The 22,526-nt window shown below is 38.8% G+C and overlaps 1 protein-coding gene and 2 long non-coding RNA genes across 6 annotated transcripts; 2 read left to right on the forward strand and 1 right to left on the reverse strand.

The window, feature by feature from the left end:
* The first annotated feature begins 316 nt into the window (after positions 1-316).
* On the forward strand, positions 317-963 carry LOC115727668. The gene is made up of 2 exons (XR_007199401.1): positions 317-699; positions 802-963. It is a non-coding gene; the product is annotated as an uncharacterized LOC115727668 (long non-coding RNA).
* Positions 964-8,372: 7,409 nt separating this feature from the next.
* Positions 8,373-21,783, forward strand: LOC115755022 (TLD domain-containing protein 2). Of its 3 annotated transcripts, none has more exons than XM_030694260.2 (8): positions 8,373-8,699; positions 10,415-10,884; positions 11,040-11,112; positions 11,284-11,364; positions 11,498-11,561; positions 12,806-12,893; positions 12,980-13,009; positions 21,559-21,783. In XM_030694260.2, the coding sequence occupies exons 1-8, from the start codon at positions 8,583-8,585 to the stop codon at positions 21,623-21,625; spliced, it is 990 nt and encodes a 329-aa protein (XP_030550120.2). In that variant the 5' UTR covers positions 8,373-8,582; the 3' UTR covers positions 21,626-21,783. The 3 variants fall into 3 exon arrangements, with proteins under 3 accessions (XP_030550120.2, XP_030550118.2, XP_030550119.2); XM_030694258.2 differs by lacking the exon at positions 21,559-21,783 and adding an exon at positions 15,242-15,403 and having other exon boundaries at positions 12,980-13,064; XM_030694259.2 differs by lacking the exon at positions 21,559-21,783 and adding an exon at positions 13,518-13,795 and having other exon boundaries at positions 12,980-13,064.
* Positions 13,499-22,241, reverse strand: LOC125316080. Of its 2 annotated transcripts, XR_007199400.1 has the most exons (3): positions 22,096-22,241; positions 15,282-15,394; positions 13,499-13,557 (listed from the first exon to the last, which is right to left on the reverse strand). It is a non-coding gene; the product is annotated as an uncharacterized LOC125316080 (long non-coding RNA). The 2 variants fall into 2 exon arrangements; XR_007199399.1 differs by lacking the exon at positions 13,499-13,557 and having other exon boundaries at positions 15,242-15,394.
* Positions 22,242-22,526: the final 285 nt, after the last annotated feature.

The raw sequence follows: 22,526 nt of genomic DNA on the forward strand, positions 1-22,526 counted from the left end.
CAACGCTCGCTTTCGCCTCTCTTCCTCGCGCCTTGCCCCCACCAATCGTGCTTGCCTCTCTTCCTCATGCCCAGCGCTCGATGGTTTGCGAGCAGCCTCCTCCTCCTCCTCCTCCTCCTCCAGTTTCCCTCTTCGCTCGCCGCGGATGATTTCACCGGCCGGTCCAACGCCGCCTTCGAGGACGAAATCAATGCGATCACGGCCGAGATCCAAGGAGGACAGCTTCGCCGATGTGATCGATCGCGCTCTCGAGAAGGAGTTCACCGAGAACGACCAGAACGACCAGAACGAAGGTTTGTGCTAGATCTAAGCTCTTGGACTCGCTTCGGTATGGTCTTTGCGTTTTTTGTTTGAGGATGTAGTGGGGCTAGGGTTTCGGATTCGTGCCGGGACTAGGACATTTGTGTGTAGTCAATGCTAGCGAGTCCTGTGAAGGAATCAATTGCTCTTTTTGTTGAACAATAAGGTTGGAGTTGAGAGTCGATTTCTCTTGCTGCATTTTAGTTGATCTCCTAATGGCTGCTGATTTTCAAACTTTTTGGTTTAACACGCTCAGCTTATCCGTACTGTGTGGTCTAGTTTGCAATCAGCAAAACTATGTTGGATTAGCTTTCACCTCCAGATTCTTTTTTTGTATTGCAGTAGGACGAAGGATGAAAATATGGAAGTGATTAAGGAACTTGCTTTTGCAATTCTTTGGTACTTTTCCTTTCTGAAATAGAAGAAAATGGTTCTGCAAGGGGTAGTCGTTAGATTAATGATGCATGTGGGCATCTTACCATCCCGTCTTGCTTCTTGCAGCTACAGATTCTGGAAGCTTCAATAACAGTGTTGCAGGGCAGCAGGTTAGCATCATTTGTATGTAATGTTGTCGTTGAGTCTGATCTATATATGGTGGATTTTGTTGGCCATCGATGGTTCTTAAATTGCTTCTACTTGATTGCTTAGTCCGTCTCTCTGATTTGTCTCCTCTTTCGCTTTATTTCTATTTTTTCACTTATTATCAATGTGAGGGGACTTTTATTGTGTCTGCATTGAATCAGCTAGTGCTGTGTAATTCTTTGGGTCCGGATTAGGCACATGTGTGTGAGAGAGAGAGACACTGGTATGAGGAAATGAATATTGGATGCTTCTGATGAAGCAATTGCTGAAGAAGTGCTTTGCACTGTCATTGCACCAAAAAGCATTATAACGTATTGTCAGCGTGATTGGGATGGGAAGATTTTCTGTCCGAGCGTTTATTGGGAAGTACTCTGAGTTTAATAGTAAAAAAAATGGAATACGTGGTGCTATATCTTAATTCTGACTATGCACTGTGGAGAAAGGCTATTCCGAAGCCAGTTTGTTCTCTTTTGCTATTTCGAAAGGCTAATTTATATGTTGATGGTGTACCATTGTACCTCTGTCTCCTGATTTCATTGGCAGAAAATGGTGTTGCATACGGTGATACTCGTAAAGCTTATTCATATTGAGGTAAAGTTTATGTTGGTACTATTCACGAAGGAGACGACAATGAGACATACGTATTCTGAATTAGTAACACTTCTTAAATCTTCTTAGTTTTGAGATGCTTGAAGTTCACTTTCCAGCAATTATTAATAAAGAATGCCTTATCTTTTACCCTCCTGCTGTTTTTTTTTTTTTACTTGGCTTTATACATCCTTGGAAAAGCCCCGATGATATCGTTTTCATTTCATCCTATTGCAGGTGCATATCACACGATGTGAATAGGCAAAGAGTTATAGCGGGATCTCTACAGTGCTCCAGTTTGGTGCAGGCTTCAATGGTGTGAGGCTGATATTAGGGGGAGGAAGCCAAAATGGGTGAACTTGATGGGTGCAGACAGGTTTTTTTTTTTTTTTGGTTGGATGGTGCAGAGAGGTTGAGCGTTTTCATAGATGCTAGAGATGGTCGCGGAATGGAGGCAAGGTTGACACTGAACAAACATGACTGGCATTGCTGGGTCATGACCAAGAACTGTTGGTGCTTGTACCCTTGTGTCATGGAATGGTCACCGGAATATTTATGTTAGATTGAGTGTCTATAGAAACTTTGGTTGCATGTTGTTTGCTTTTGTTGATCAATTTTTAGTGTGTGATCAAGTTGGTGAACCAATCAGTGATTACTAGTGTTCAATTGCTATTTTATGTATACTACTCGCGAAGCTTCCGGTAGAATTACATGTGCAATCTTTATTCATGCTTGTCCCAATCGACTCTACTCGAATTTCCGGTTATTATATACTTATTATAAGAGCTTAGTGTATCATCACTTAATTAAAATTTCCATATGGGTTGTCGAGAAGTGTCCAACCATATCCTTGCGTCATTTAGAAATTGAGCGAGCCCTTGGCGTCTTAAAAAGAATTGGAAGATTCTAACTAATTTGTTAATAGTTTGACCAAAAAAAATAAAAACTAATTTGTTAATATATCTTTTGCATTACTCTCAAAATGAAAATATAAAAGTTACCGTTGTTTTTTATTTCAATTTTAAACAAGCAAAGTTTAAAAAAAAAACTTAAATAGATTACTTTTCAAAAATATGTTTACCAAACAGCATTTCTTCAAAGTTGCTTTCCAAAGTAATTTTTAATTACGGTTTACCAAACAGTCTTTACATTTTAGCAAATCCTTTTACGCTAAAGGCCTTTGCCTTTTTCCAAAGGCTTTCCCCAAAAGTTAAACCAAACGCACCCTTTGAGGGAGAGAGGCTCTCCCTCCCTCCCTTCTAGACACGGCTATTTGGGCCCGTGGGCTCGGAATCGGCCCGTTGACCGGGCCCACGGTCCCAATCCGAACTCGAAACCGGCCCTCACGGGCAAGTTTTGGTTCCATAACCGTGGGAACCGTAAAAAAAAAAAAGGGCCGTGGGGCAAAAAGCCCAACGACTCTCTCGCCCCGGCCCCGCCCCCTTCCCCCCCTCCCATAACGGCTCTTTGGGCCGTTGTTGTTGGTAAAAAAAAAAGAATTATTTTTAATTTTTGCCTATAAATACATATGCTCCCTCCTTTCATTTTTCTCACAAATTCTCCGAACAATTCTTTCAAATTTTCTCAAATCCTCTCAATTCGCTCAAATTCTCTCAATCCGGATTCAATTCTCTCAATCGGATTTCCGATCAATTCTCTCAAAAATGGCAAGTGGAAGCAAAAATGCTAACAAGGGCAAGATGACTATGGGAGATTCCGAGTATCTCATTCCCGAATATGATCCTCGTGAGTATGCATGTTGGAAAGACGACGACGATAATATCAACTATGTCCCGATTCCGAACGTCGAGCATATCCCAACACAAGAAAGTCTTCATCCTCCCACTAGTGTCGAAGAAACGTCAACGGCAAATGAGGCGGAATGGAAGGGCCGAGATAATACATCCGACTTGTGGTTCACACTTCGACAAGGTACGTGATGAAGGCGAAGGTAAGTATAATATAAAATGTAAATATTGTTCTCAAACATATAAATTTATGAAAGGAGACGGTTACGGAACATTCCGTCGGCATTTGACGAAAAAACATCCAACGCAAGCCGGGATCGGCAATACGCAACAACAAATTTCCGGATACACCACTTCTAATCTTCATCCTATATTCCGTTACACCGATGCATTTTATAAACAAACATTAGCTGAATATGTTGCCTTTAATCATGCTTCATTTAATCTTGGTGAAAATTTTAATATGAAATATTTGAAAAATAATGCGTTGGTTCCGCAAGCGCCAACTATTCCAAAAAATACTCTTAAACGCGAAGTTTTTCATCTTTATAAAAAAGGAAAAAAATCTTTAGCAAATTTTTTTACGGAATTCAATAGACGTGTGCATATAAATAGCGATATTTGGAGTGATCCTTGGCAAATTCATTCTTATATGGGTGTCACGTGTCATTGGATAGATGACGATTGGACCATTCAAAAAAGATTTATTGCATTCCGAGTTTTTTATGAAAGACATTCGGCTCATAATATTTATAGAATAATTAGGCAAGTTTTAGAAGAATATATTTTGATAAATAAAGTATTTTCAATTGGTTTTGATAATGCCGCCGCAAATACCACTTCTATTCCCAAATTAAAAAATATTTGCAAACTCACTTTTGGCGGACAATTTTTTCACATTAGATGTGCTTGTCATGTTTTAAATTTATGTGTACAAGATGGTTTACGAACTCTTGACACTTCTCTCGCCCCAATAAAGGGTCCAATTAAATTTTTATGGAGTTGTCCCCATTTTATGAAATCATGGGGAAAATTTTGTAAACAAAATGGGAAAAGGGCAAGAAGATTTCCAAAAGATATTCCGATTCATTGGAATTCTACATACGAGTTACTTCGGCAAAATTTTGATTATAAGGATTTATTATGTATGTTTATTTCACAAAATATTCCCGAAATTACTTTACTTCCTCAACATTGAGACGTTTGCAAAAAAAATTTAGATTTTTTGAAAATTTTTAATGATGCTACTAAGACTTTATCTGGTATTTATTATCCTACTACGCATTTATTTTTAATAGAGTGTGTTAATATTGGTAGTGTTTTTAGTGAATATGAAAATGATACCGAATTAACTCGAACTATTTTAGTAATGCGAGAAAAATGGTTACATTATTATTTGCAAATTCCTCTTGTCTATTTAGTTGGTATTGTTTTTTATCCACGTATTAAATTAGACAGTTTACTATATTATTTGAATGTGTATTATCATAATTGTTTACATTTGGAAGATTCAATAGATATTTCAAATATACTAGGAGATGTTAAAGAATTTATAGTAGTATTATATGGAGAATTGTGTAGTAAATATGGTTTAAATGATTCCGGATCTTTACAATCTACCGCCTCACGTAGCGAAGGTAGTAATTCACTTAGTAGATGGTGTAATATGCTCAAGAGTAGGCAAAAAAAAAAAAAACAAAAAGGGGCAACAAGTAGTATTTCTGAATTAGAAAAATATTTAACCACTCAATTTGAGTTTCGTGATGCGTAACATAGTACTGATTTCGAAATCCCGAAGTGGTGGAAGATTCATGAAATCGATTATCCATTTCTCGCCCTCATCGCTCGTTAGATATTAGCAACCCATTCTTCAACGGTTGCAGTTGAACAAGCATTTAGCGCTGGAGGATTAATTTCGGACTCTCGCCGTTCAAGATCAAGCCCGGAGTCTGTGGAAGCTCAAGCTTGTGTCGACGATTGGATGAGGGCGAAATATCAACACCAAGAGCTGGATCGTGATTCCGGATCTTTACAATCTATCGCCTCACGTAGCTAATGTGGTAATTCACTTAGTAGAGGATATAATATGCTCAAGAGTAGGCACAAAAAAAAAAGGGGCAACAGGTAGTATTTCTGAATTAGAAAAATATTTAACCACTCAATTTGAGTTTCATGATGCAAAACATAGTACTGATTTCGAAATCCTGAAGTGGTGGAAGATTCACGAAATCGATTATCCAGTTCTCGCCCTCATCGCTCGTCAGATATTAGCAACCCCTTTTTTAACGGTTGTAGTTGAACAAGCATTTAGCGTTGGAGGATTAATTTCGGACTCTCGCCGTTCAAGATCAAGCCCGGAGTCTGTGGAAGCTCAAGCTTGTGTCGACGATTGGACGAGGGCGAAATATCAACACCAAGAGCTGGATCGTGAACACGAATTTTTTAGCGATGATATTGGAGTTACCACCGCCACGGATACCACAACGAGTAGCGATGATTGACGATGAGGTAAGTTGGGGTTGCTAAAGGTAAAATAACTACATGAGCTTTGATTCTTCTATCCCCAAGAAGATATGTAGGCGCTTAATGATAATTCATTAAGTTCAAGTTCATTCCTCCTCTTTCTTTTTTTTCCCATATTTTATTACAATGTACAATTTGATTATATTTTATAATTTATAATTTATTATGTTTATTTTATTATTTATTATTTTAAAAATTAAAATTAAACAAAGGAACCGGAATGAACCGCCGGTTCCGAATCGGAATGAAGCGCCGGTTCCAAACCGGAACCGAACCAACCCGGGAACCGCCGGTTCCGATTCGGAACCAGAATCGACCATGACTACTCCCTTCCTCCATGGCCCCTCTCCCTTTCCGTTTTTCTCGTCTATCTTTCGAACTTTCATTTTGTGTGCATGAATAACTTTTTGCAGCTAATCCGAGTAAATGTAAAGATTAGTTCAACCATCCGTACACCAAGAAGGATGTTTGGGACGTGCCTCCATGACTTCTTCGAGATTAGGCCACTTTCATCTTCCAATTTAGATTTAGGTCAAGTTTTGGGTTTTTGCTCTTCCAAACTAGATCTAAATATATAGATATGTAAGATCCCTATAGTTATTTCATTTATCTTTTTTCAACATATTGATGTTGGTTTCTTTGCACAGTGATGGTGATGAAAATGTCAAATCAAATGCACACCGTAAGTCGTTGCAAATGAGTGGGAGATCTTGGCATGTGCTCATCACTCAATCTGGCGATCGGCTTCCAACGTTTTATAGTGATAAATTTGTTCTGGAGAGATGAAAGTGTGCTTCGAGTTGCAGACTATACTTTATTATTTGTTTTTTGGCCTTTGCTTTGTTTAGATGTTTGAAATTTGCTATACTTGAAAGATGTATCGCCCGATCTATTATTAGGATATATGAACAACATCATTCTTTAAAAAAGTAAAAATAAATAATCCGTACAAGGGCTGACCATTCATTGGATGCGCTCCAAATGATGCACTTAATAATTGTAACAAGTCACTCAAAATTGGAGATTTTCAAGAGAGCTGCTTGCAATACAATGGTCGTAATCTAACCAAAGATGACAATTACTGAATTAATCTTAAAATTATACTTGATGTCAATTCAATTCTAACCTATTAAATTTTCTATAACTAGAGCTAAGACTTTGTGCGAAATTCCAATAAAGTCATTTCAATCATTTTTTGTCAAAAATTATTAATGTGATGGTCCAATCGTCGCCGATCGTCCTATGTGGTATATCGACACATTAACTATCTTCATCGAAAATTTGTCGAGATGACTGCATTGAAAATTTCATGCAAAGATTTAAAATAAATCAACGAATTAGGCAATTTATGACTAAACCGACATGTGAACAATAAGTTTATCATTGCTACATGATTTCCCCACATCTAGGATTCCAAGTGAAGGTGTTTTTTTAAACACTAAATTCATTTAAGCGGAAACAACTTTAATAAGGAAATAATGGATAAGAAAGTTGCAAATTCCCTTAACTTTTAATATGTTCAATATGGTTCCCGAACAAGAACCAAGTGTATGATATGATCTATGGATTTTCAATTTATTAAATATGTTTCATGGACTTTAGATGCGTGTTTAATTTAGCCCTTGAATTATATGAAAATATTCAAGGTTGTCCCCGAATTTGAATTAATGAAATGACCGTAATGAACATTTTCGTATAGTTCATGGATTAAATTAAACATATACAAAAAATTCATGAATAATGTTGAGCAAATTAAATGTTCAAGACTACATTCACATTGGACTAAAGTTCATGAACTAGGGACTACATTGCACATGAGGCCAAAGTTCATGGACAACTTGTATTATTACCCAATTTTTTTTTCATTGCTTGAGTTTTAGTACTTTATCTATCTAAAATCTATGCTTAATTTGGATTTTCACCATATGAAAACACTCATTCATATATCCCAATTCTAATTAACTATTGAATATTTTCAATTACCATGATTTAGCTAAAAATAATAATTTAAGAGAAATTGAGACGAAGGCTTTTAAATTATCCGTCCCATTAACCTATCAAAGTCGAGATTTTTAGACAGTACAGGCGGCTTCAACCCAGAACAATTTTGCCAGCAACTGGTGGAATATGAATACGTCAAATTCCCGATGCTCCAACCAATTGTGCGGCCATGGAGTCAAGGAGCCCTACATCCAAAGGCTATCCAAAGGCCACACAATATCCTTTCGGTCCCATTAACCCATCAAAGTTGAGATTTTTAGACAGTACAGGTGGCTTCGACCCGGAACAGTTTTGCCGGTAACTGTTGGAATTTGAACACGTCAAATTCCCGATGCTCCAATCGATCTATACAATCGAAAGAAGTTTTTTTTGGTCGGTAAACGGGGTTAGTGTAGTTCACGTGTTTTTATCTTTACTGTTGAAAGATGGAAATACATCGACAAAAAGAATGGGGGCAGAAAGTAACGACAAGCAAACAAAAGCGCTTTCCACCTTGGGCCTAGCACGCCTCCCCTCTCTCTCTCCGTCGTCCAAAAGTGTCCGGACGCTGAAAGTTCTCGTCCACCTAACCTTCAACTCCGTGGATCGCTCCACCTTCTGAAACGGTTGTGGGGTCACCGACAGAGTCTTGCTCCCCCTCTTCGCCTCCATTCTTAATCTCCACGAATTCGACGAGGCACCCAACGGAAAACAAACACCCCCACACCAACAGCTGACATTTATAAACCGACCCCAGAAAGAAGATATAAGAAATCAGCTCGTACGAGGATTGATTTTTCAAGAAGATCCGCATCACATGACGCCTTGTAGAATCAAGAAAGACTCGTGAATAGGAGAATAATGAACACGTTGAAGGAGAGGGTCTCGGAGAAGCTCTCGCGTCTCTTTGCTGATTCCCCGGATCATTCTTCTCCCTCACCGTCTTCGCAATTAAGCGGCCATTCGGACGAACCCCAGGTAACTTTTCTTGTTTCTTCTTTATGTGGGCATCTACGTTTGTACACATGCACTTGTTTGCATCGTTGGTTTGATGTGTTCTGCTTGATTTTTATTGGGATATGTGGTTGAATCGCGTTCTGGGGTTCTTTATGTCTGCGGGATGTAGCATGTTTTGGTGTAAAAGTAGGGTCTTGATTATCGTCCAAACAGTTTGGGGTGCTGTCAATGGGGTCGGAAGTTCTTATGAGATGAAAAATTGGTGTTTTGAAGGAGAGTGAGATCAGGTGAACCGGGTGGAAGCGGATTTAATGGAAGAAAATGGGGCTTGATCTGCGGGTTGCAGACCTTAAGGCATCGGAGATTGGGTCCCGGATCAGCCGGTTGATGCTCAAGTCAAGTAGGAAAAGGTGTACGATAGTGAATGTAAGGGCGTTATAGGTGTTTAGCTTAGTGAACTTAATTGGGCCGAGGTTTCTGACCAATACTTATGTCGAGCCAAGGAGCCACTGTTGAGCAGTGGCGTTGGACTATGTGATCTGTGGATTCCGAGCTGACAGATGTGGCTGTTGTCACTTGGTGGATGGGGAATCGATCTGAGATTCATTACTTATGTGACCTGGCCAAGGTCCAGGTCTTTCAGGGGCCCTCACTCAGTTTAGGCCAGTATCGAGGTGAGCGCTCGCTTTTTCTCATTTGAACTGGTATGTGCTTCATCCTCTGCCTATCTGGAGTAGACACCCTGAGCAACAATCGGTATGGAGAAATGGATTGAGGTGGAACCAAAAAGAGGAAAATATAGGATGGACATAGGAGTTTAAATTGGATATTTCTGTTTTTATATATGGTTATGACATTAGAGTAACATGAGAATTCAAGAGTCTATGTGAGGATGTGTTTCCCAGTCAGGGTCTATTCCTATTTAAATGTTATGATGACATGTAGGAATGGTTTGTAGCTGTATAGTCTGATTGTGCCTGTTGATCTTAGCTGAAATTGGGCTAAATCACCAGTAATGTTGATTACAATCTTGCCCTCCTCCTTTCTGGAATTGTTCACACTTCCCTTCATTCTAATGGATTGGTCAAACATCAGAGATCACAGCTTGGAGTAAAGGCGTCACTGTCACCCTCAAAGAGATGGTCCTGCTACCATTGTCGAAAATCATGCATCTTTGATATTTAGTGGCTGTGCCAGTTGATCCTTAGCTCAAATTGGCTTAAATTCTCATTCAGTCTTTCTATTTTGTGTAGCAATCAAGAACTACTTTCTTTGTACTTTTTAGCTGGTTTACATTCCTTTGCCGTGGAATGACATTTTTCCTAAGTAGTGCACCCTGCTATACTGTGCCAATGATTTACCTGTTGATGGATGCTCTGTGTCAGTATTGCCTGTCATTCTTGTTCTCGTGCTCAAATTAGTATTATTGAAAAGGCGTAGGCCTTATGTAACTCGGCTCCCTATCATTCTTGTTCTCGTGCTCAAATTAGTATTATTGAAAGGGCGTAGGCCTTATGTAACTCAGCTCTCTATTACAGTGATGATAATAGGCTTCTGGTTTAGCTTAGTCATTAAGAAGAAACAATTGATGAGCCGTCACAAGGTCACGCTTAAGTCCTCATCTTTACTTTTTCTCATCTTTTTCTGAACAGGGGTATGCATGATCTGTTGCTTGTTGGATATTCTAATTTCTAACTATTGACTCAAGGTTTGTGTACTCAATTTACTTGTTGTAGGCCAGGCTGAGTTCTAAAGAAGGGACGTCTCTCTCTTCGTACTTTTCTTATGTCATTCCAACTAGCAGATTTGATGGACTCAGATCAAAGAAGTGTGAGCAGGACGTTGAACTATATCAATCGCTTCCTGCTGAGTGCAATGATGAAAAACCTGAATGGCAAGATGTATCTTCAGAAGGTTTCGTAGAATATACTCTAGACAAAAGAAAAGCAACAGTTGATTGCCATGAAAATTCTAAAAAATGTGCTTCAGTCTGTGAGAATGGGAAATCGCTAAGTACGAATGAAGAAGACGAAGGAAGTACCAGTGGTTCTGACTTGTTTGAAGAGGCAACTGACAAGCATTGGTCAGACAAGCCTCTTCATAATCTCATGGATGATTCTGTTTTTATCTCTGCTGATCTATATGAATTTTTTTACTCATCCCTTCCCAATCTTGTGAAAGGTTGCCAATGGGTGTTGCTATACAGGTCAGTCTCTTTGTTATCTTTCTGTAGAGAGTCCTGACACATTGTGCCAACTGGTTCTTCCATATCTCTTTATTAAGCTGAATATAAACTTTTGACACAAATGTCCATAGTTTGAGAATTTTAATTTGATAGTTATCGTTTTAAATGAAGGGCAGTACGCTGAGACATGGTATCTCACTGCGCACACTTATCCGCAAGAGCGCGGACCTTTCTGGCCCCTGTTTGCTGGTATGTCACTTTCAATGTTCAACTGTACTTGCCCTAGGGAAGTCTCCTGTTGATGTTTAGGAAGAGAAATTTAAGAGATCTCAATAAGAGAGGCCCCGCACAAACCTTTTGTTTTACTCCATCTTCTAGCGAGTAATAGCTAGTGATGATGCTGGTGTCTTATGCACCTAGATTGTTGGTGACATGCAAGGAGCAGTATTTGGTGGCATGCTAGACTGCCCCTTAAAGCCCACAGCGAAAAGGAAATATCAGGTGATCCATAACATTCTTTATTTGCTATCTTTGTATTTGTGATCATATTCATTCCTCTCTTGATTTGAGATAGTTTAGTCTTCTTTCTTGATTCGAAGAATTTTTTTGGTAATGGGTCCTTGTTTACTCGCAGGGGACAAACCAAACATTTGTATTCACAACATTATATGGGCAACCAAGATTATTTCGATCAACTGGTAAAATCATGCAATTTGAATTTTACCTTTGCACAGGTTGTTGGATAAGGATTTATTATTCACGGAAGAAATATCATACTTTCTTTTGCCTTGATTAGTGGTTTTGTCAATGGTATAATTGGTCATATTGACCCAAGTAAAAAGGACTATAAAAGAACAAAATTATGTTTGATATGCATTGACTGGTTGACTCTTTAGCATCCCAATTTCCTCCGGATCTGAAGTTCTGAATTCAGCATTATCAAGATTTTAAAATTCTGTAGCTGAATAATCTCTTGGAAACTTATTGATATGATTCAATGTAGTTGCTTAAGAAAACTGGTGGGAGGGCATACAAGTCAATAGACTATTCTAATTTGCTGCAGTAGTGGCATCCACAATTCTTCTATAAGGGTTTGTTGCCTGACGCACGGAATCAAGGCAATGAATCTCTTATTCATACACTGATCAGTACATTTATTGTCTCTCTGAGCATTAGTACACTCTCCTCCCCCCTCTTTTTGCCTTGAAGAGGCTACACCTTGCTCCCCTCCTTGATCAACTGTCGCAGTTACGACAAGGACTAACTGTCGCATCCAGTTCAGTGCTGAATCTTTATAAATTCGAGAGTGAGTCTGAAGTTACTCAGTCATACCTGGTCACATCATGGAGTTTCAATGGCTCAAGAAGTGGCAAAGGATTGGTTATGGGAAAAGGAGTGAACATGATCTCCCAATATACAGTCTGGGGTGGAAATTGTCTTGCTTAAGATTACCAAAGCAAGCAGATAGTTAAATTATGCATGGATCAAAATAATGCTCTTAGCAATTTATGTTCCTAAGGAAAGCCAGGTAAAGTTTACTAATCAAATAAAAATAGAGGATAATCAGTCCCACTGCATGTGGGAGTGGGGTAGATAATAAGGTGCTCGCACTCAGAAGTACCACATCATATTGTGATCTCAGGACAATTTACAATTGTATAAGCATAACAACTTCACAGGTTAAACTATCTTTTCCTTCAGCTGAAATTATATGAATGTTTGGGATTGGTCATCTTGAGTGTCGTGACTCAAGGGATGACCTTGGTCTTAAGAGATTGAAAAGTATATCAAAATAACTTCGCGTGAAGAGTTTCATAATTCTCATTTAGACAAGATCCTTATCTGAAACTGCATCGCCTGAATTTTTTGCAAAGGATGCATGTTCTCAGATACTTCACTTTGTGATATGAAGTAAGATGATTGACCTGATTTTCTTGATTAGGTGCCAATAGGTACTACTACATATGCATGAATGACTCCCTTGCACTTGGTGGTGGAGGCAACTTTGCCTTGTCCTTAGATGGAGATCTGTAAGTTGCCGTGTTTACAAATTTATATTTTTCCAATACAGGAAGAGGTCCTTTTTAATCATCATTTTTGTATCTTATTATGAAAGATTAAGTGGAACAAGTGGACCCTGTGAAACATTCGGGAATTTGTGTTTAGCTCACAAATCGGAGTTTGAGGTGAAGAATGTTGAGGTAAGAACCTGCTTTCAATTGCAATCACTTAATGTTGTCATGATAGACTCTCTCAGATGAAGCATTTGATTTGATGCACGACCTGCAATTTGCAAAGGCTTTGAATTCATCTTTCAACTTGTGTTTTTCTGGTGAGTTAGTTTTGTCTAAGGAGGTTGCTGACTCTTGGTGTATAAAGGTGCATGAATAATCTCCTGAACTCTATGTTTGTGGAAAAGAAAAAAAGTGAATCAATAAGACATCACGTTGGTCCCGCTAATTAGATTGGCTTGGCATAATGGAGTGGAATGCGCTATGGATTTTTGTGTTCCTTGCTTGAGGTTTGACATTTTATGGGACAAAGCTCTAGCTAAATTGCAAGTTCAGCTGCTAATGTTCAATGTCATCTCTCTCCTTGAAGATTAGCCTCTACATTTCAGTACTGTCAATCACATTGTCTCATTTGTTGTGCAGTTATGGGGCTTCACTCACTCATCACACTATACTACATGACCTGAAGTGGCAACCAGGCCTGCTTGTGCCGTTCCCGTTCAAGTTCGTTATTGTTTCATTTTTGCCTTAGTATATCCCGCCAGATAGGTCTATTTATTTTAGTTGGAGGCACCTTTCCAGGTATGTGATGGGGCCAAATGGCTTAGTGTGACGGTCACTTAAAGATTTATTCATGTTTAAACTCATTTCGACTTCGAATGAAGATTGGCTGCGATTCTTGTAAAACTTCTTATTCAACCTCAACTTGTGTAAGCGTAAGCACCTTTTGAGGGTGCGAGTGGGTATTTCCATCTTTTGTTTTCTTCGTTGTGTGGATTTATATAGAAGAAAAGACACGTTCCACAGTTTGATGGCATCGTACAGTAACATACGTGAGTGGTTCTCGTATTGGCCACAGGGATTCCACTGGGAATTGACAATTTGATCATAGAAGAACACGAGATCCATGATTACAGCGAGCTATTTCGAGGAGTATTCAACTCAATTAGGGAGTAGCTCTTCGTATGTGGACTTCGATAATCAATTAGGGAGTAGCAATATCACCAGTTTATTTAATTGCAGAGTGGGCTTTAATGCCACTAGCATGTTTCTCAAGCAGTGCTAGTGCAGCCCAAAAAAGAAAAGAGGATGGGTCATTCACTAGCTCTTTTGTTTCTCAAGACATTAATTTAATAATGTTCACCTTGACTCGACGTTTAAAGCCAAGTCATGGTTCTCATTATTCGTATGCTCGTCTCTTTCTAAGTTGTCGAACTTAGCGATGTGAAGACCGATGAAGCAAAAAGTAGAAAGAGACCAAGGGTTTTAGACCAAAAGGAGAAGAACGGGGTTTAAGAAGAAAAGTAGAAAGAATATAAAACCAAATCTTACTACGTGACAGACAATGATCCAGAGACGATTTGGAAAGATATTGTTGGAAAAATATTAGATAATATGAAAAATAAGAATTGTTAAAAATCTATTTAGAAAAGATGAGAAAGCAAGAACAATTGTCTGAGGCGTGCAAGCACTATCTTTATTGATAATTTCGCTCATCGGAATACAAAACTCGGTGCATAAGACTTCTAGCAGCTTTCCTCTCAAGGTACAATAGACCTCCTTCTTTATTCCGCACTGAATGTTAGAAGAAATATGAATAGCGTTATATGTATAAACCAACAACAAAATGAAAGATATGTAGAGGAAATGAAAATTATCTTTCTCAATCCAGAAGTCAAAATTATGGTTTTGTAAAGTATATCAAAATAACTTCACGTGAAGAGTTCCATAATTCTCATTTAGACAAGATCCTTATCTGAAACTGCATTGCCTGAATATTTTACCCAGGATACATATTCTCAGATACATTACTTACATGTTCTTAGATACTTCGCTTTGTGATATGGACTAAGATAATTGACCTGATTTTCTTGGTGTATAAAGGTGCATGAATAATCTCCTGAACTCTCTGTGTGGGGAAAAAAAAGTGAATTAGTAAGACATCACGTTGTTCCCACGAATTAGATTGGCTAGCTCCATGAATAATCTGCGTAAGGTTTAACATTTCATGCCGATCATATTGCCTTAAAGAACAAGGCTTTAACCAAATTGCAAGCTCAGCTGCTAATGTTGGCATGTCGTCTGTACGTGAAGATTGGCCTCTTACATTTCGTATTATCGATCACATTGTCTGGTTTGGGGTGCAGTTATGGGGCTTCACTCACTCATCACACTATGCCACATGACCTGAAGTTGCAACCAAACCTGCTCGTGCCGTTCTCATTAAAGTTCGTCTTTATTGTTTCATTTTTGCCTTAGTATTGCCACATCTACTCTCAGATTGATCTGTAACCATACTACTGATATCCCGCAGGCACCCTTCTGGGTATGTGATGGGGTCAAACGGCTGATTGTGCCGGTCTCTTTAAGATTTATTCAGGTTTAAACTAATTCCGATCTCAAATGAAGCTTTTCAATTCTTGTAAGACTTATGTCTCGACCTCAACTTATATAAGCGTGAGGAACGTTTGTGGGCGTGGGCAGTTATTTCTATTAATATTTTTTTTCAATGCGTGGATTAATAATAATCCGTGTATTGCCCAGTGGGAATTGTACATGAAGTAGCAAATTGATCATAAAGGCAAACCCTAGAAGAACAAAACAAACATCCATGGTAAAACTAATGAGGTGAGTGAACAAAGTCATGCGGGATATCGCCATCACTAACCCTATTGAGAGTCATGTGCGTCTTTGTATGTGGGCTTCGATAATGCATCGGAACAGACTCTTAGATGCTCTAGATTCTTGGTAGCTCACCATCGAGATAGGGAGAAATAAGATTTTCCAAATAGATAGCATGTTGGATACTATGTTTGGTATTGCTGTCCCTCCCTAGGGATAATCCTTCCAACTATTATCCTCTGAATTGAACAGAATCACCCGGTCCATATCCATTCGAAGAACGGCTTTCCCACTCCTTATGTACACGAGTGACTTGATGAAGCTTGGGTCAGAAATTGGAGACCGCCACTATTTCGCCATGCATTTGAATCAGATCAGTGACTTGGCGATAGCCTCGAGAATACATCGATGAAGATATCCTCCATGAAACTTTTGCTGAAGGTCTCATATAAACTTTCTACTCAAATGTCCATGTTTTTAAAAGTAGGGGAGTGCGCTGAGTGCGACATTGTATCTCGCTGCGTACACTTATCCGCAAGAGTAGTGACCTTTCTGGCTCCTGTTTGCTGATATGTCGCTTTCAATGTTCAAATGTACTTGCCCTTGCGAGATCTCTTCTGTCGATGTTTAGGAAGAGAAGTTTAAGAGATTTCAACAAGAGAGGCCTCGCACAAACCTTTTGTTTTACTCCATCTTCTGGCGAGTAATGCCAAGTGATGATGGTGGTGTCTTATGCACCTAGACTTTTGGTGACATGCTATGAGGTCCGACCAAAAAACAAAACAAAACAAAACAAAACAAAAAAAGAAAGAAAGAAAAAATCAATGTAGTTGTTTATTTGAAACTACATGGACTGAATTTCTACACAGGATACATGTTCTCGGTGTTGATGTTTAGAGTTAGAGAAAAATAACGACAGAGTGTTTATGGTGGCTCAACCCAAACTAGGGTTATATAATGTGTATTTATATGAGTGACTAATTACAATAAGAGTATAAATAAACACAATTACAGAAATACCCCAATATATACATGCTAATACTCCCCCTCAATCTGAAGTAGGTGTAACAACCGAGAGATTGGATCTCAATAGCGCATGACGCATGCTAGGTAACCCCTTTGTAAATATGTTCGCTAGCCGATCCGCCGTAGGCATGTAGCGAACACTTAGATCATCGGAAGCAACCCTTTCTCAAACAAAGTGAAAATCCAACTCAATGTGTTTGGTGCGAGTGTGAAATACATGACCGAGTGCAAGATATGTGGTAGAGATGTTGTCACAATAAACAGTGAAAGGAGTAGAAAGTGGTACTTCAAACTCACGAAGTAAATGCCGAATCCAAATAGTCTCCACAACACAATGAGCGACAGAATATTACTCAACCTCTATGCTAGAACAAGCCACAGTAGGTTGCTTCTTTGTACTCCATGAAACAAGATTAGTGCCTAGAAATACACAAAAACCTGATGTTGAACATCAAGTATCGGAACACCCAGCCCGGTTTGCATCCGCATAAGCTATTAATGAAGTGGGAGAACACAGCTCAATGAGTAATCCATGGGTAGATGTGTCAACTAAATAACAGTATATACGTTTAATGGCTTGCAAATGAGGTAATCTGGGTTGATGCATGAATTTGCTAACCAAGTTTACAGCAAAACTAATATCGGATCTAGTCATGGACACATATTACAATGCACCAACCATTTGTCGATGTAGCGTTGGAGAAGCGAGAAGCTTACCATCATTAATAGACAACAAAGTCTTCAATGCCAAGGGAGTACATATAGGCTTTACCTTAACAAGGTCAATCTTGTGCAAAAGGCTATCAACATACTTAGCTTGAGATAGAAACGTACGATTAGATTGGTGATGAGCCTTAATACCAAGAAAATAGTGAAGTGGTCCAAGATCCTTCATAGCAAATTCTTGTGAGAGTCGAGTAATCAAAGATTGTAATAAATGAGGAGTATCACCAGTAACAAGGATATCATCAACATATAGTAGAAGATATAGACGACCCCGAGAAGAAGTATAGACAAATAACAAGGGATTGGCCTTACTCGCCATGAAACCTAATGATAATAAAAAATTGCTGAAGCAAAGAAACCATGCACGTGGAGCTTGCTTTAAACCATAAATGGCTTTCCGGAGACGGCACACATAATTCAAATATTCGGTATTAAAGAAACTAGGAGGTTGACGCATGTAAACTTCCTCACAAAGAATGCCAGGGCTAAAAGTATTGTCATAATCCAATCCCGCCTATTGCTTAAATTCTTGTGCAACTAAACGAGCTTTGAAGCGTTCAATAGTTCCATCAGATTTTTCCTTAATCTTAAAAACCCATTTACAACCCACTAAGTTCTTAGAACGGTTGGGTGGTACAAGATCCCACGTGTGATTAGTGACCAAGCCATTAAATTCATCCGCCATGGCCATTTTTCAACGTGAGTCAAGAATGGCCTTCGAATAGTGGAAAGAGATTAAAAAATTTTCTGGGTTTAGATATTCCAGATTTAGCACAAGTTTACATAGGATGAGTGGAAAGAGAAGATACAGAAGTAGAGGAGCTAGCTAGAGATGTAGAAAGGATTTGTGAATCTGATGTAGGAGGAATCGGGTCAGAAGTAGAGTTATGCTGGGACACAGAGAGTGGGTTAGAAAGGAGGGGTGGTGGAGGTGAAAAACAATTGGAACCAGATTGGGTAGGTTTAGAGGAGGAGAGAGATGTATTAAGAGGTTGGGCTAGAGAAGTAGAGAGAGTCGGAGGAGGAGCTTGATGCTAAAAAAAGGTAGAAGGAAGAATAGATTGATTGGAGGAAAAAAATAAGTGAATGAATTGAATCGGAAGAATTATTTACGGAACTAAGAGTTGAAGAACTTTGTGAAAAGGGAAAATTCTCCTCATCAAACCAAACATGACGATCGATAAAGATATGACCACTTGACCGATCAAGGTAAGGGTAGACTTTGTGATTCGACGCATAACCAAGAAATACACATGGCATAGAATGAGGTGCAAGTTTATGGGAGACACGGGATGGAAGAAAAGGATAACAAACACTACCAAAAATTCGAAAGAATGAATAATCAAATTGGAACCCAAATAAATAATGAAATAGGAAAATATCAGATAAGATAGGAGTAGGAAGCCAATTAATAGTATAAACTGCAGTGAGAAGAGCATCGACCCAATATGAGGAGGCATATGAGCATGGATTAATAAGGTTCGAGACATTTCGACTAAATGTCTGATTTTGCATTCTGACAAACCATTTTGAGATGGGGTGTCTGGACAAGAAAAGAGTTGAATAATACCATTTTCACATAAATATTTTTGGAATGAATTACTGGTATATTCACCTCCCCCATTAGTTTGTAGGAATTTAATCTTGCCGTGGCACAGATTTTTGATAAAAGAACGGAAGCAATGAAAGTGAGTAGGCACTTTAGATTTATTTTTTATCGAAAAAATCCAAGTGAACCGAGAGTAATCATCAACGAATAACACAAAATATTTAAAACCAAAATTGGATAAAATGGGACTCGTCTATACATCAGAATGAATTACAACTAAAGAAAAAGAAGCACGATGATCACAGTACTCAAAAGGCAATTGATGAGATTTGTCGACAAGACGAGACTCACATGATACCGACCTAGAACTCGAATTGCAAATACGACTTAAAACTTTTTTATTTGGATGACCAAGATGAGCACGCAAGCGATTGGGTGAAGCAGAAGAAGCCACTATAGGATACAAGTGAGACGACACCAAGGAATTGGAAATCGAATAAAGACTATGAGAATAATTAGCTTGGAGGAGAACTTTCCCGGTTCGTTGGTCCTTCAAAGAAAAGGATGAACCATTAAAATCAATAGTACAAGAATTTTTATGGCAAAGTTGAGTGATTGAGATAAGATCACTAGCAAGATTAGGAACATGATAGACAAGTGATAACATCAAAGATCGAGAATCGGATGTAAAAAGGCTTTACCGACTTGTGTAATAAGCAATAAATGACCATCACCAACTGAAACTTTTGTCGAATCATAAAAGAGTCTAGGATTTAAAATTTTACCAATGTCATTAGTCATGTGTGCCGACGCTCCACTATCAAAATACTACATTGGACTAGAGGTTTCACCAACCGAGAGGGTTGAGAAAGAATCCGATAGATTAGTCGTAGTGAAGACATGGTTAAATCTTTGCCGACATTGTAGCGCAATGTGCCCGGCTCCATTACAGATTTGACAAGAAAGATTAGGGCTAGATCCAAGAATGCCTCCCAAGGTGAATGGGGGAACATAGGGCTTCGAACCGCCAGGAGGTTAACTAGAGGAAGAGGAGGACCGATCAACATAAGGGACAGAGAATGACTGTAAATCAAATCGATCATTGGACGCTTTCTAAACCGGTTGATCACGCAAGGACCGTCCACCTTGTCCTCGACCATATCTTCGGCCCCTAAAATTACATCCACCACGATTCCCTCGAAATGGTGGATTTGATGAAGGGGCATGACCGATCGCATGATGAATATCAAATGAAGACGAGGCATTTGATTTTTGGAGAAATCGTTCTTCTTGTATGAGAAGGTGTGACCGCAGATTGCTGAATGAAAGAATAGTAGGGTCATTGGTGATCATTGTGACAAAAGGATCATACTATGATGGGAGCCCATTGAGGACTTAAATCACCAAGTCCTTATCAGAGACGGAGCAATTGATTGCGGTGAGAGAATCCGCAATTGACTTCGGATGTCAAAGATAATAAGATATTGATCGATCAGTTTTTTTAACGGCGTTCTGAAAATCAAGCTTTAATCCAATTTCCTTGGCCACACATCGATCAATAAAGCATCGCCCTAGAGCGAGTCATATCTCTCAAGATGTCGAAGACCATGAACTTCACGGAAAATCTCAACTGTGAGGATTGAATTAATCAAACTGCGAACGCATTGATCCGTCTTGACCCAAATGGAATAAGAGGGATTAGACACCATAGTACCATTCGGATCATTGATGAGTCTTTACGGACATGGAAAAGATCCATCCACATATCCCAGCAGATCGTTACAAATTAAATTTGGTTCAAACCGAGATTTTCACAAAAGATAATTGTCTGCATCAAGCTTCATGAAGATGGGATTAGTGATGTTGAGAAGAACAAGAGATGGCGAGGCTGATTGCACGGCCGTAATTTGAGTAGTAGGAAAGATCGGAGCAGTAGAGAAAGGAAAAGAAAAAGGTGTTAGTGGGCGGCATATCATTGAGAGGTAAAGGGAAATTGGGATTAACAAAAAGAGAACATGATAGCAAAAATGGTGGTAGAGAAGAAGAAAAATTCGCATATGTATTTAACATTGTTGAGGCAGAAATTGGAGCAAAAGAAGTGTTGATTTGGGGCAAAGATGTTGAAGAACGTGAGACGTTTTCCCGCTCTAATACCATGTTGATGTTTAGAGTCAGAGAGAAATAACGACAGAGTGTTTATGGTGGCTCAACCCAAACTAGGGTTATATAATGTGTATTTATATGAGTGACTAATTACAATAAGGGTATAAATAAACACAATTACAGAAATACCCCAATATACATATAATTACATGCTAATACTCAAATACTTCATTTTGTGATATGAAGTAAGATAATTGACTTGATTTTCATGATTAGGTGCCGATAGGTACTACTACATATGCATGAATGACTCATTTTCTGTAAGTTGACATGTTTACAAATTTCCATTTTTACAATACAGGAGGAGGTCCATTTTAAATCATCTTTTTCGTATCTTATTATGGAAAGATTAAGTGAAACAAATGGACACTGAGAAACATTCGGGAACTTGTGTTTGGCTCACAACCCGGAGTTCGAGTTGAAGAATGCTGAGGCAGCAAGTTAAAATCTCCATGCCTGCCTTCAATTGCAATCACTTGCTGCTGTCAGGAGAGACTCCCTCCGATGAAGCATTTGATTTAATGCACGACTTGCAATTTGCAAAGGCTTTGAATTCATCTTTCAACTTGCGTTTTTCTGACAAGTTAGTTTCGTCCGAGGAGATTGATGGTTGATATTGATAGCACATCAAGTTAACCTCGCTGATTAGATTGGCTATCGGCATGGACTGGAAGGCCCTATGAACTTTGTCTTGCTTGTTTTAGGTTTGACATCTTATGCTCGTCGTACCACGTCAAATAACAAGGCTTCAACCAAATTTCATATTATCGTTCACATTGTCTCGTTTGTGGTGCAGTTATTAGGCTTCACTCACTCATCACATTATACTACATGACCTGAAGTTGCAACTTTGCCTGCTTGTGCCAATCTCGTTAAAGTTCATCTATATCGTTCTGTTTTTTGCCATAGACATACTGCCAATATCCTGCCAGATAGGTCTATTTATTTTAGATGGAGGTAGCCTTCCAAGTATGTGATGAGGCCATACGGCTGATTGTGCCGGTCACTTAAGATCTATTCATGTTTAAATCCATTTCGACTTCAAAAGAAGCTTGTTTTCAATTCTTTGATAACTTTTGCATCAGCAACAACTTAAATAAGCAGAAGGAATTTTTATTCAGGGCACACGCAGTTGTTTCTGTTAATCCGTTTTCTTCAATGTGTGGATTAAGCAAGAAGAAAAGAAAGTCCCACAGTTGATGCGGATGCAAAAGTAGTATACCTGAGTGGTAATCATATTTCCGAGAGGGAAATTGACATGAATTAGCAATTTGATCATAAACTCAATTCACAGAAGAAAAAGAGATTCGTAACTACAAGGGGGTACTTGGAGAACTACCTAACTT

Source organism: Rhodamnia argentea, chromosome 1 (assembly GCF_020921035.1).
Source record: "Rhodamnia argentea isolate NSW1041297 chromosome 1, ASM2092103v1, whole genome shotgun sequence".
NCBI classification, from domain to species: Eukaryota; Viridiplantae; Streptophyta; class Magnoliopsida; order Myrtales; family Myrtaceae; genus Rhodamnia; species Rhodamnia argentea.